Source organism: Arachis ipaensis, chromosome B5 (assembly GCF_059453495.1).
Source record: "Arachis ipaensis isolate K30076 ecotype BB chromosome B5, ASM5945349v1, whole genome shotgun sequence".
NCBI classification, from domain to species: Eukaryota; Viridiplantae; Streptophyta; class Magnoliopsida; order Fabales; family Fabaceae; genus Arachis; species Arachis ipaensis.
Genome location: NC_142440.1, coordinates 559,683 through 574,578, shown reverse-complemented (window position 1 = coordinate 574,578; position 14,896 = coordinate 559,683). Strand labels below are relative to the sequence as shown.

The 14,896-nt window shown below is 33.5% G+C and overlaps 2 protein-coding genes across 4 annotated transcripts; one reads left to right on the top strand and one right to left on the bottom strand.

Annotated features, from left to right (window-relative positions):
- Positions 1–2,903: 2,903 nt before the first annotated feature.
- Positions 2,904–9,388, bottom strand: LOC107642289 (Di-glucose binding protein with Kinesin motor domain-containing protein). The gene is made up of 19 exons (XM_016345594.3): positions 9,024–9,388; positions 8,091–8,392; positions 7,793–7,964; positions 7,634–7,704; positions 7,351–7,534; positions 6,802–6,911; positions 6,602–6,701; positions 6,397–6,483; positions 6,128–6,304; positions 5,743–6,016; positions 5,494–5,655; positions 5,162–5,377; positions 5,047–5,084; positions 4,779–4,942; positions 4,428–4,679; positions 4,132–4,197; positions 3,940–4,005; positions 3,783–3,848; positions 2,904–3,546 (listed from the first exon to the last, which is right to left on the bottom strand). Exons 1-19 carry the CDS (start codon positions 9,187–9,189, stop codon positions 3,085–3,087), a joined length of 3,135 nt encoding a protein of 1,044 aa, XP_016201080.1. The 5' UTR covers positions 9,190–9,388; the 3' UTR covers positions 2,904–3,084.
- A 629-nt stretch (positions 9,389–10,017) lies between these two features.
- On the top strand, positions 10,018–14,871 carry LOC107642288 (putative glycosyltransferase At5g03795). Of its 3 annotated transcripts, none has more exons than XM_016345593.3 (6): positions 10,018–10,467; positions 10,549–10,869; positions 11,799–12,085; positions 12,741–12,973; positions 13,790–13,947; positions 14,513–14,871. In XM_016345593.3, exons 1-6 carry the CDS (start codon positions 10,318–10,320, stop codon positions 14,612–14,614), a joined length of 1,251 nt encoding a protein of 416 aa, XP_016201079.1. In that variant the 5' UTR covers positions 10,018–10,317; the 3' UTR covers positions 14,615–14,871. The 3 variants fall into 3 exon arrangements, with proteins under 3 accessions (XP_016201079.1, XP_020978392.1, XP_088344094.1); XM_088487968.1 differs by having other exon boundaries at positions 10,118–10,387; positions 10,559–10,869; XM_021122733.2 differs by having other exon boundaries at positions 10,083–10,869.
- The last annotated feature ends 25 nt before the right edge of the window (positions 14,872–14,896 follow it).

Here is a 14,896-nt window from a genome sequence, read left to right as displayed (position 1 = left end):
ATATCACTCTACATACATAGGAATCATTCTTAAATTCGGCTGTGTTTTAATGTTTCTTTTGATGTGGTAAATAGTGTTATACATGTTTAATTTGATCAGCAACAGTTTTGTTATTTTGGGTTGTAACAATATTTTGATAAATAATGGGTAATTCTAAAGTGTTCGATTATGAATAAAATAGAATATCACTTTTCTTTTTTGATCTGACAATATATCATGAAGAAAAAGGGAAACTATATTCTCTTCACTTCTCATGATTCTCCTCATTATCTTACATTGAAACTTTTCTGTCCCCACCATCTTTGATCACTTGATAGTTCTCTCCACTAACCAACTACATGCAATCATGTGTGACCAGAAAACATAAAGGACGACCACAGATGCAAAGAGCCCAAGATTTTCTAGATCATTCCAAGGAATTTCATCAAGCGCCATGGTATTCAACATTTTTCCTATATATAAAAAATAAGGTGAAAACTCAGGTGAAGTCGACTTCACGTGAAGTTGATATCTGAGAGCTATTAGATAAAAATTTAGTCAAATCAATCTGTATCAACTTCACGTGAAGTCGACTGTATCTGAATTTCCACCTAAAAAATAATATTCCCATGCATACGCTTTAACACATAATAATCAATTTTGGTATGTATTCATATTTTATCCACGAATCAGTTTGATTTTTTTAATTGATGAATTTACTGCACAAGTATTTTATTTGATGAAAACTCAGATGCAGTTAATTTCATATAAAATTAATAGTTAAAAGTCGTTAAATAATTTAACAGATTTGATTAAATTGTTTCATATGAAGTTAACTATATCTGAACTTTTACCATTTTATTTTATCCACTATTATTTATCATGTCACTAATTTTGTGACGAGTGATGCTAGGTAGTTAAAGAGTAATTACAATATAGAAATGTTATAAAAAAATTCATTCTCTTGATAAGCAAGTGACATACACCTCCTCAATCCTTATCATTATTCATTCTCCTTATCACCTACCTTTTTTCTAGGTGTTTTAAATCATTAATGTTCTTTCCAAAATTAATTTCAATTTCTCCCAAATCAAATTTCTAACATCCCTCAATCATATTATTACCCATTAAAATATAATTTCTGCAAAAATTATGGAAATTAAATTAAAAAAATTTAACAACTTCTATTATACAACTCATATTTTATATATAAACTATTAAAAAATAAAAAATAAAATAAAATATAAACAAAAATTAAAAAATAAATTTTTAAAAATAATTATTAATTCGTCATGTTAAAATCAATAAAGAAGCAAACTTATGAATATTAAATAAAAATATTAAAATAATTAAAATTATGATCTATTAGTGCACATATGAGATAATTTAAAAAATACAATAAGACGCATATTTTAAAATTAAGTAATATTAATTATAAAAATTTATTAATTATATTATAAACATCATATGTATGAAATTATGAATATTATGAGTACACAATTATGGATGTTATATGTATGAATTTATAGATGTTATGAGTAGATTTAGCAATTGAATAAATTAATTTAAGAATTTGATATTTTTTTAAATTCAATTATGATAAAATTTAAAAATATGTGTTAATTTCATAGTTACTTATACAATAACTAAAAAATAAGATATGTATGGATCTAATACTTGATAAACATGAATTTAATTTTTAGATATTTGTTATATGTAATTATGGATGTTATGTATATGAATTTATGAATGTTATGAACTTAGTTAGTACACTTACTATACTATAATTATGCACATAAAAAACAAACAATTTGAGAATTACAAGTATATGTGTTAGGTGATTGATCTAAGCTAAATATATTTACGAGTTTTCTCATAAATTATTATTGTTTCAGTATAATTTGAGAATGTTGCAGTTATAATTTACTTTGTTGAACGATAGAATATGACTGTATTTCTCTTTGTGAATAGATAACATATTTGTGATATGATTTTATGCAAATTAAAAGAAAAACTTGCATTTACATATTCGATTAATTGAAATATAAACTTGTTAGAATAAAAATAAATCCTTATCAATAGATCTTTTAAAATATTTTAATGTATGTTTAACAACATTGTAGTGTCTTCTAGCTTAGTTGGATAAAAGCTAAATCTTGATAATAAATTTACAAAAAATACTATGTCTAACTTGTATTGTTATTTGTTAGCAAAATATATTAATGCTCTAATAAGTAATAACACTAAAGTAAGATATTTCAGAATTAAAGAACTCATCCTTACTTTTGTAAGGTTGAAATGTACCTTTATGCACATCAAGTAATCATATTATCATAGGGGTACTCAATCATACACTTTATCCATATAAAATCTTTTTAATTTTTTTTTATATAAGTTGACTTATCATTTTTTAGATATTTAATTTGTAAGCCAAGATAGAATTTTATCTTGTCAATATCTTTCATTTCTAAATTCTTTTTAAATATTTATGATTTGTGAAATTTCTTTATGAGATTCAATAATATTTAAATCATCGTCATATCTTACAATAATAAAAAATTTTAATTCAAACTTTTTTATAAAGACACATGGACATATACTATTATTTTTGTATTCAACTTTCAATAAATATTCACTAAGGCGATTATTAACCACGTGAACCCAAATTATTTTAATCCATATAAAAATATTGAAAGTCTTATTGAACAAATCTTCGAAAAACTAGTAAGTGAGCTATATAAATAGACTATAATGACATTCCCTATTTCTCACAATCTCGCCTTATAATATCTTATATCCATTTTTTTCATTCTATGGTGGTACAGATTTGCATAATTTATACTGTTTTCTTATTCTTCCTTCTTTAAACATCATCTCTACTACAATTGAGAGAAATAACCCGATTCATACACAAAGCAGGAAGATACCAAATACTATTTCTTCTTATAAAAGAATATTCCAAATACAGAGTATTTTTAATGTACTTTGTTTGAACTCAAGGAAAAGAGAAAAAAGAAATTAATCACACACACAAACAACAAACATAACAATTCAATTGTTTACACAGGGGCAGGAGCAAGTAGACTCCTTTTTGAGTTTGGTATCCTATCTTGACCAAATTTTCTTCTTAGTTTCCCTCTCTTTAATTCCTTGAACCTGATCCCTACTAGTGCTAGCTCTCTTATGAGACACTGGGGCTGCTTGAGCAGCAATCACTGGCTTTGTTGTTGGCCTCACAACCCTAGCTATCCTTGGTGGATCAGATTTCCTTGTCACCCTTCTGTCATGTAAAGATGTCGGTATGCCATAATTGTTCTCTGCTTCATTGCCTCTAAACTCCCTCTTGCTCCTTATCTGATTAGTAGAAGCTTGACTTGTTGGGGGGTTTACTGAGTTTGAACTCTTTAAAATGCGAGCCTCACTCTCACTTGGATATTCACCGCCGTCCATGCGGCTTTTACCTACGTCGGGTGTGGCCTTTCCGGCTTCAACAAAACAATGAGTTTGTTGTTGTTGTTGTTGCCACTGCAGTTCTCTCTCTTTGTACCCGTTCTCTAGTTCATTCATCTGGCATAAAATGAAGTACCTGTTATATAATATAAGAACTATTTGCACTATAGTGATGTATTGTCCTCTTTTCTTCATTTAATGAGTTGTAGTTTGTGATTTCTTTTCATGCAAGAACACACTGATACTTTTTCCAAGAAGTTACTAAGAGAATATCACATTCATGACAATGATTAAAAGGCAGTTCTAACGTTTAGTATATTCAACAGAAATAAATTTCTTCTTTAAGAAGTTACCCGCTGACGAAGCGAGGACTCCGAGCTCTGTTCCTGCTCTTTTAGCTTTGTCTCAAGCTCCTTGATCTAAATAGAAGCAATGAACATAAGAGAGTTGATCACATCCATTTATTTAAAGTATTTTAAACAGAAAATAAATTCTTCTTTAAGAAATCACCTGCTGCCGAAGCAAGGACTCCGAGCTCTCTTTCTGCTCTTTAAGTTTTCTCTCCAGCTCCTTGATCTATAAATAACAAGAAAAAGGAATGAACATAAAGAAGGATACACTTTTCTTGATCATATGATGCGTGTTCACTCTAAGGTGGTGCAAGAATTAACACGGTGGGAAAATCAGTTTTCCCGAACAAACCTGCTGTTGAAAACTTGCTGTTTCTGACTGCAGTTGTTCTTTCATCTTTTTCTCTAGCTCTTTGACCTGCAGTAGAAGCAAAGTGTCTGGTTAGGTATCAATGTTAAATAAGCCAGTAAAGTCATAGTTATTTATAAATTATACGAATCACATAATTTATAGTGGGACGTTGTTTCAGCATTATATGGCGACCATGGCGTCAAAAAGTTTTACAAATTTTGCTCACAGAACTAAGACAAACTGTGTTGAAGATAGTTAAGAATGAATTCAGACAACAATATAAAACAGAAAGCAACCTTATGTTGGAGAGTAGTGCATGTTTCCTCTTTTCCCTTCAATTTCTCTGACAACTGAGAAATTTGTTTTTCTGACTGGTTTTGCATGGATGTCTTCAACTCAATCTGGCCTTCAAGTTCTTTAATCTTTTCATGTAGATTTCTGTGAATACTATCCTTTCCTTTGGCCTTGCTCTCCATGCTTTGCAAACTGTCTTCTAGCTTCCGTATTGATTCATCTTTCACTCTGCATTCACTCCTTGCTTTTTCAAGCTATACCAAAGTATAAAAGCAAGAAAGAAAAAGTTATTTACATATAAAATGATGAAAAAAAAAATAATTTTTGATGTATTACACTGAGCAGCAACTTACCATTGCTTTTGTCTTTTGAAGTTCACTTGTGTCAACTTGCTTCTTAACAGGACCTAACTCAACGCCCCTCACTCTAGTTGCGAAATTAAGTGAGCTAAGAGTTTCACCTAAGTCCTGGTCCGATGGACTGATTTGCACAAACATCAAAGTTTTGGCGTCACCCCCTATTATGATTACACAAAGGAGCATTATCAATACATGCCTGCAGATGCTGAGTGTTCTCATATGCACACAAAAAACAAAATGAAAGGTGAAGAAGTAGACATACCTAAAGAGTCTTGAAGTAAATGTGTCAATTTTGAGTTCCTGAAACCCCCAAAAGGAAAAGGATCATTAAAAAGTTTATTAAGAATAGTGAAAGGTAAGGATAATGGTGGAAATACCTATAGGGAATGTGACTACTCTTGGCTGCTAAAGCAGATATAACATCGCCAAGAGCTGAAAGAGATCGATTGATATTTTGCGCTTCCTTAAGCCGCTCCCCTTGCACATCAGTCTTTGCAAGTCTCTCACTACCCGCCAAATCCACAAGCCAAAGCTTGCTCTTGGTACACTCACCATTCAGCAAATTTTTAGCCTTTACCATTATACAAAGCATGCTGGAAAAGAAAGTAAGAAACAAGCAATCATTACAAGTATTCAAAGAAGAAAATTCATTTTGATGAAGAGAAGACATATCCTAGAGAGCTTCTAATAGAATGCAAAAGCTTCGTACCAGTGAGATCTACTACTATGCTCATTAACATTATTACTTCCAACTGCTCTGGCATTGCTTCCCGTTTGCAGTACATCCCAGACCTCCGTAATGCTTTCAACTTTAGCTTCTACAACACCAGGAACGTGATGAGATCCTTCAGAGGCTTGTTTTATCTCCAACCTGAAACACCAATTCAGGAGAAACAGTTTTCAATGTTATGGCAGTTTATCATACTTGCACATCATTATTATAGAGCAGTTAACTTACCTTTTTGATGTTGATCCTGTAGCCAATAGGTCTCTGATTTGTTCATTATAAACCTCAAGTACACTAACAGATATGTCATAAGAAAATGTATCACTCCTTTGTTTGCTAACATCGAACAACAGCTCAAGAGTCCTATAATTTACTCCTCTATTCAGCTCTGTTCCCTCCATGGTAAATGTCTTTCCTGTTCCTGTTTGCCCATAAGCAAATATGCAAACATTGTAGCCGTCCAATACAGAGATTACCATTGATGAGGCATCAGCAAAAACATCAACTGTAGAAACAAAGCAACACTATCTATTTAGGAACCAACAAATTCCAGATCTTGCGCAATAAAATAAAATACATAAAATAGTAATGATAAAATAAAGCTTCATATGTATACCTTGATCATCTTTTGGTGTATATACTCTGTCAAATCTGAATGACTTTTTTGAGGAATTAGTTGCCAAAATTCCAAGGCATCCATCCTTTGCTGCATCAAAATCCACAACTGTAGTACAGCCAGCTGATATTTCAGTCTTATTCAAGGGACGGCAGCGGCAGAAAACCCTAATGTTCCCTGATATTCTTAACAGAAATGTGTTAGTGCCTTTGGCTTAGAATAGTCTTCAAATCAAAACAATTTTTGCTTATAGACCATGTAAGATGTACCTTTAGCCTCTTGAACTTCATTGAAGAGCTTTTTTCTCTTTATCATCTCTTCATTGTACTTCACTTTGAGATCTTCACACTGCTTGACTGCAAAAATAAGTTTAGTCCCTTAAAATATTTTGTAATATTTCAAAACCAAAAAAGTTAAGTGCAACTCAACTCTTGAATAAGCAAAAAAGAGAATAAGTGCATTACTCAAGCATACCCAATTCCTGAACTGCAAATACCATCTTATTTAATTCTGGGATTGAATCAACACATTCATGTGCTTCATGGGAAAGTTGACAATAATCACTCTTCATCAACTGCAGGACAAATTAGGTGCATGTACACTTAGAATGCAATTCTGATCAGGATAAAAATACTCTCTTAAATATAAATGTTTCCTAGATTTTCATAACTTGCCTTTACTTTCTCCTGTAAATTGCTAATTGCTTCTGTCCATTTTTTCTTATCAACTTCATACCTGCTAGAAATGCTCCTCAGCTCTTGAGCTTGTTTCTCCACAGTTTGATCTACAAGGACAATGAAAATAAAATTAGGAAATGCTACCAAGAAGCCAAAAGCATTTCAATGATATACAAGTACTTTAACAACCAGAAGATAACTGAGAAAAAACACCAATGGAACAGTGATAGAAGAATAAAATAGAGAGAAATAGTCACAGAAAAAAGAACAACGGTAGAGGGATTCAAGAGCCCTGACTCTCTCCTAACCTGAGTATATCCTCCAATTTCTCAATGCCCTCCCTCACACCCTCACTCACTCCCTTAAATTCCCACTCCTACACCCTCGCTCACTCTCTTTGTGACTATTTTAAAACCATGAGTTATCCATGGATGAAAAAAAAAAGCCCAGATCCTCATGTTCCTACATATTCATGTGAATGAATCTCATTAACCAAGTTGAAATAAATTTCATTCCAATATAAGAAAATCAGTACAATTCATATACCAGTAGTTAGTGACTTAAATGTGACATTGTCAAGTTCCATTTGGACTGCTTCCAGTTGCTCATTTGTTTCAGTTAATGACATCCATGCCTCATAGCATTCCTTTGCCTTGAGCTCACATTGCATTGTGAGCTCTTTTATCTTGTTTTGATACTTTGCAGTAGATTTTGTCTGCAATACCTTCATCTGAAATATTCCAATGAAAAACAAGAAAAGAAAAATGTCATGAGTTTTATGGCACTTCACACTTCATTGCCACTTAGAAAACTAGGTTGCACCTCTAACCTGTGACACGGGAATTTCGATTTGCGCTGCACAGTAATTACATTTAACGTAATCGTTTGTCACTTGTGAAGCTGGGAAAAACAAATATGACAAAACTGAACATTAGTATAACATATATGCCACTTGGAAACAAAAGCACCATAAGCAGCACTGAAGTACCAGATGGTTTTCCTGGTTTTCTAATGCAGATCCCACTGATGACAGGGCTTCCATTTATACTTTCAAATCTTATGAGGATTATCCCATCATCTTTCACAGAAACCGTTGAGTCAACCAACTGTAGTGGCTTATTAGCTCCAACTGCTGCAAAGATATCCAGTTCAGATAGAACCTGCCATTGTTTTTCAATAAAAAGGAGCTTAAGGGATTACTAGTATAGATGTCAAATATGTATTTAAATAGGGGTTGTTTTGTTTTGGGGGGGGGGGGGGGGGGGAGGAGGGGAGGGGATACTTGCCTTTTCTTCTTGGATGTATACATTGAAAGTCCTCATTCCTTTTGGTCCATTTATGTTGATGATCTCAACAAAATGAAGATCAACCACATAATCTCCAGGAGGAAGACTATCAAATCTGTAACAAAAGTTTCCTAACCGAGCTGATTGATAGATAAATGGGTAATCCCCACCCTCCACTATTTGCTCATTGGTACGCATAACGTTCCCACCATCGAAAAAGGTGTCACCAAGGAAAGTTAGTCCACCGTCTGCTTCATTAGTAGCTTCCTCTCCCGCATTCACAAACATGACATAATCCTCCCCTGCATGGAAAGATATGCTATTAAAAATCATCAGGTGATCCTCCAAATGTTATATTATACTTCCAAGCATAAATCCTGATCCCTGAATTATTGGAACACAGGCTTCACCGAACTTTCAAAGTGTACCATCTTACTCAGAATTAGTATTATATTTCCGAACTAACTGGAATTAGGCTTCACTTTGCCACAATTCTAATCCTCAACTAACTCCTCAGTTTACATTTGTTGGCTAGCATGGTAAACCTAAATAAAAGACTGTAGAACACTAGTCTGAGAAATCAAATCAACCACTTTTCTAAACAATTTTTCATGTCTTATAAATATATCAGTCTTTACCCTTAACACAATCATGATAAAAAGAAACGTTCTAGTCTTTATATATTTGCAGAAATAGTTGAAAAAGAAGAAATGATGTTCTTGTCCGGGAAATCAATCAATCAAATCAACCCTAGTTCTAGTAAACGTAATTACGAAAATGTAAAACCAAGGAAATACTGCGTTTTAAATAAAAGGAGGAAAACTGGAAGCTCCTATCCTAATGTATTTCATTCTGCCCCGTGAAAAATAAACTAACCCTAAGAGCAAGATAAAGGAAAGAAATGCTGAATATGCGAAGTTTCAAAATTCTAACCGGAGTTTTCAGGTCTTGTGAGCCCAGTTGGTAGTAGTCTTGAACTGGGATCACATACTACTGAATCGAACAAGGACTCTTGTGCATCTTCCATTACTGAGTCTTTATGCTCTGTTGTTAGGGCTTGTGATTGCTGCTGAAAATTGTTTGATTGGATCTGATCCATGTTAAAAGATTGAGTCTTTTGGTAATAACGGAAATTCTGAGAGTGAAAGAAGGAGTGGTGTTTGTGGCAGAAAGAAAGGTTTCAGAGATTAGAAAGCTTGAGGAACAAGGGGGTATTCGAATTCGAAGTTGGTGACCGTTGAAACGTTTTGAACTCACGGACCGTTGAACCTTTGCCTTTATTCCTTTTTTCTTTGTCCGAAAATAACTACAAAAAAAAATGATGTAATAAATAATCTGGATCTTTTTTTTTTTTCCCGGTCAGAAGCTACGCTTTTGGATTGAGATTGGGCTATTGAGTTTGACCAAAAAGAGCTATTGGGCAATGGTCTGTACTCTGTTACTGAAGTAAAATATTTTGTCCAGCCCAAAAAAAGTTTTTTGTGGATATAAAAAAACAATACAGAAATGCTTTTATTTCATTGAACAAAGAATATGAAACATAATGATGAATTGATGATAAGTTCCCCTATACAAAAATGTACAACAAATATTACGAAGTCTAACTAGCTATTTTAGACCTTAAGAGGTTTAGATTTTGATAAACAATCTTCACTCTTAACCTTGCATGTTCTGAAAAAAAAAATTTTTTTTTCACTCTTTACTAAACTCCACTTTTTGTGGTAGCATTATCCTTAAAATAATTGGTTTAAGTAAGATAAAATAGGATCTGCATTACCAAAACTTGCTCTCATTGTCATCCATAGCAAGAAAAAACATATAAATCAATAATTTCTAGCAATTAGCAAGTAGTACTATGACAAGAAAATCCTTGATTCCGAAAATCAAACAAAACATTGGAACCAATCTAAGTAGTTCATTTAAAGGGTGCGTTTACCAACTCAGTTAACTTTAACTCAAAAGAACCAAAGAAGGATGAAATCCAAGAGAAGCAACATCAGATGGTGAAAGCTTGAAGCCAGCAAAGCAAGCATCGTGACACGCTGAAGAAATACATACAACAGATTCCGACCCTCTCTCTCTCTTTTTCACACACACATCATCGCTGGTTCACGCGGAAAAAAACCGAACTCCATCTGCTTCCTTCACTCTCTTTCACTCAAATTCACGCAAAAAATAAAATCAATTACATCAAACACACAAACACCATCTTCTGAATCTTCATCCAATGCTGATGAGTTTCACCGTGAAGCAAACCCAGCAACTGTCCTCAAATCACGGCCTCCTCTCTCTCCGAGGTGCACTTCTCACCCTCGCCATTCTCACCCTTCTCTCCTTCACATTTCTCTCCCTCAAGTACTCCACCCCTTCCCCTCAGGTACCAATCACCAAATTTTCTTTTTATTTTTTTTTTCAGCAGAAAAAAATTGAAAAAAAAATTAATTTTTTGGTCTCGAAGATCTCTGTAGTGAAGCTAGTGGATCCTGAAGTGAAGGAACGCAACGATGAGGAAGAAGGAGGTGAAGAGTTTTCTGATATATACCACTCGCCGCGGGTTTTCAAGCTGAACTACGCGGAGATGATGGAGAAGTTCAAGGTTTATATATATCCTGATGGAGATCCCAAGACATTTTATCAAACACCTAGGAAGCTCACTGGGAAATACGCCAGTGAGGGATATTTCTTCCAGAACATTCGGGAGAGCAGGTTCCGAACCCTTGATCCGGATCAGGCACACCTCTTCTTCATACCAATCTCCTGTCATAAGATGCGTGGCAAGGTAAACATTTTTCAGTGTTTTTTGGTTTTTGCAATGTCTTTGGATTAGTTTACTAACTGTATTTACAAGAATGTGTAGCACTTTGTTGGATAGGGGAGCGTTGGCATTTTTTTAAGTGGTGGTTGCTATTGAGATCTGAGAAGGTTGTGGCATTTGGTTGATGTCTTAGTGCCAATAGCTGTGTTGTTATGGTAATATGTTAATAATGGTAATGAATGGTTTTTTAAGGATTAATTTGTGAATAAGGAATGAGGATACGGCAAAGTGTTTGAACTTTGTTTCGGATATGCGTTATTAGCACCTAGTAGTGATATTACTTAAGATGCTAGGCTAATATGTGTTGGAAATATTATCAATTGTTGGAGGTTGTGGTTTTTATGGATGTCTTGATGATCACCTTTTCGCCTTCGGTGAAGAATTAGGGACTGGAATTTCATGTAGTAGGAATTATGATCATTTTGATAGTTGAATCATCATGGAAGATGCACAGATCTTATTTTGGCTTACTTTTGTTTCTCTCTTTTTCATGTGGATTTATGCTTAGGTTTTGTTTATTAATTCTTTTCCTTAATGCCTTTGAACTTAGTTTTTGCTTCTGCGAGTTCCCTTATTCATGTTTGTACTGAGGATCTGCTTTTTAGCCTTTTGTGCGTGCGTGTCTTAATTCAATGCTTATTTATTCTCTCTATTCACATGTTCACTTTCTTACCTTATTTTGAGGCTACATCTTCCTGGTCTCCATATACATTGTGCGACTCGATGATGGCAGTTTATAACTGTTCAAGATTTGTTAATGTGTTACCGTGGATTCACATTGAAAGAGGAAACAATGAGTAATGAAACATGAATAACACGTTATATTAAGCTTGTATGGTTAAGTGCCTGCTTCTTGTATGGAGTGCTTCTCATGGTTGTATATTATTATGCAGGGCACATCTTATGATAATATGACAATAATTGTCCAAAATTACGTGGAGGGCTTAATAGCCAAATATCCTTATTGGAACAGAACCTTGGGTGCTGATCACTTCTTTGTCACTTGTCATGATGTTGGTGTAAGAGCAACAGAAGGGCTTCCATTTCTTATCAAAAATACCATTCGAGCAGTGTGCTCCCCTAGCTATGATGTTGGATTCATTCCACACAAAGATGTTGCTCTCCCTCAAGTACTACAGCCCTTTGCTCTTCCAGCTGGAGGGAATGATATAGAGAACAGGTGAAGATTTAAAACATAATATGCTCTTTTGCCTTCTGTTGTTAATTACTTGATTATGAACTGGGAATTGGAATATGTATGTTCAAATGACTTATTATTATCCTGCATTTTGGTTTTGGATCGTCTGTTAAATCTTTTTATGGCCACCTTGACAATGAGGCTAAATTGCTAATTACTTGATATTTCCAGGAATGAATAGAATCCTGAATCTTGAAATTGGTCATAACACACAGGTCTTCAATTTCTAAATAACCTTAAGCTGCAGTTGCACTTCAGTTGATTTTTTTGTAACATAGCTGAATATTATCTTCTTTGTAATATCTTCCATGGAGGGGACATTAGTTGCAAAGAAATGAAAAGTATTACTGTCACCAATGACTTATAATCTCCATATGCAATGAAAAACATAGATTAAGTTTAATTATTGATCCTGCATGAACTATATTTAAAATACATATATTATTTTCTTGTACAATGGTATGGAGAGGTGATACATAATTCAGTATTCAAACAACAGGTTATTAGTGATTCTTAGATTATTTAGTTTGCTAGTACATAGATTATTGATATATAGCTCATGCTTTAAGATGATTAGACAACGTGTCTACATTAATATTTATTCACTCTCAACCTTTGGTAAATATGGGCTATGCAGGACTAATCTTGGATTTTGGGCTGGTCATCGTAACTCTAAGATTAGAGTCATTCTTGCACGTGTATGGGAAAATGACACTGAACTTGACATTTCTAACAATAGAATTAGTAGGGCTACTGGACATCTGGTATATCAAAAGAGATTTTACAAGACCAAGTTTTGTATATGCCCTGGTGGTTCACAAGTTAATAGTGCTCGAATAGCCGACTCTATCCATTATGGATGCATCCCTGGTAAGAGTCATCATTTCTAATGGATTCCCCCCTTAATTTTGTAGTTTCAATTCAAACATCTTAAAAGTGCATGCCTATTGGATAATCATACTTTTTATTATGTAATGATTTTCGTCATGTTTCTTGGATGACATGAGATGGGTAGATTTATATTGCATTTCTCTTAAATTGGTATTAACCTATTAGATGACCAAGTTTTTTGTGCTTATGTTAAGATGCATATCAACTAGTATTTATTAACTACACTAGCAAACAGTAATTTTCACTGAATAAGCTTTGGTTGCTTTTATCACCCATAAGATGTTTTATTGATTTGGAATTTGCAATTTTATTGAGATTAGATTGTTGATTATCTGGAAATGTTAATATAATGATCAATTAATTAATAGGCTTCTAGTATGTGCTCAATTTGAAAATGTAGATCTCTTAACTGGAATAAATAAATAGAGTTTTTGTTTTCCTAAAATTGTTTGGGTTGGATTGAGGTATAGAAGGAGTTCCTTGGGATCAAATTGAGGAACTTAACTCCATCCATCCAACCCCCCTAGCTAAGTCATGAACTGTACCACACAAATTTTGTATAGATCCAATTTTTTTTCTTTTTCTAGCCACTAAAAACAGTCATTTCTTTAGCAATATGTTTGTTCATGATCTCAAGAAGTATATGTAGGATATTGAGTGACATTTGAATTTTAACTTACCAAGTATTGTTATGTCATAAGATTTTGACTTTGATGTTCTTGCTTCTGAGATGGTATTTTATGTGTATTTTGTCAATCTTGTACATGATCTGAATTTTTGGATGTCATTTTGCAGTGATATTATCAAATTACTATGACCTCCCTTTTAATGACATTATTGACTGGAGAAAATTTGCTGTTGTACTCAAGGAGAGTGATGTATACCAACTAAAACAGATCCTCAAAAATATATCACATGCTGAGTTTGTGTCACTTCATAATAATTTAGTCAAGGTAAACTATTCTCACTACATTTCTGGAATCTATAGTTAAATGTTTTATTTCCTTTTCTTTCCACATTTATATTTTGTTTGAAGAGTTTGCAATATTAGACATGTGTTAAAGAGGACTTGTTGAAGTCTGCCCTAACTAGAGGTTTTAAAATGTTGAAAATCCATGGTGAAACGATTAAGAAATTAGAATGTTAATTATTTAAAATTTTAAATATGACTATGATCTATGATATAATCCTACTGCATCTCGTATAGCCTGATGAGATGGCTTAATTGTTATTGAAGAGCCAGCAATATGCATAGTCAAAACGGAAACTAAGAAAATTGACCCATAATTTTTTTTATCACAAGTTGTCTTCTTGATAGAGCTTTCACAAATGTTGTGTACTGATGCTGCATCTTACACTGAACCAATACACACCTCATCCAATGGTGGACGGGTATGTATTGGGGTCGGAGTAAGATGTTGGATGAGTACAAATAACACGTACTTAGACCTTTTCATTGCCAATCGATGTATTTGTTGATATATTTGAACTCACAAGAAAGCTCTCATGCTGTATCAGATTCAGAAACACTTCCAATGGAATACACCACCTATATCATATGATGCATTTCATATGGTAATGTACGACCTCTGGCTACGCCATTTCACGATCAAATACTGATGATATGAAGACTCATCTGTTTTGTATACATCATACAGTTTTAGCAACCCCAAAGAGAAATACTGTAAATATTCATTTTAAAATTTTGTTATATAACAGCTGGTTTTTCAATACTCTTGCACCCTTAACAATTCTTTATTTATTCATTTGCCGTGAGAATCTTGCTTGCGATGAAAATAGTACTAGGCCATGCCTATTAGATCATTGTGCTATATTACATACCCTAACTTAATCTATGTTGAGTTGTGTTTTTCCCACACTAGTTATATTTCAATGGTTTCT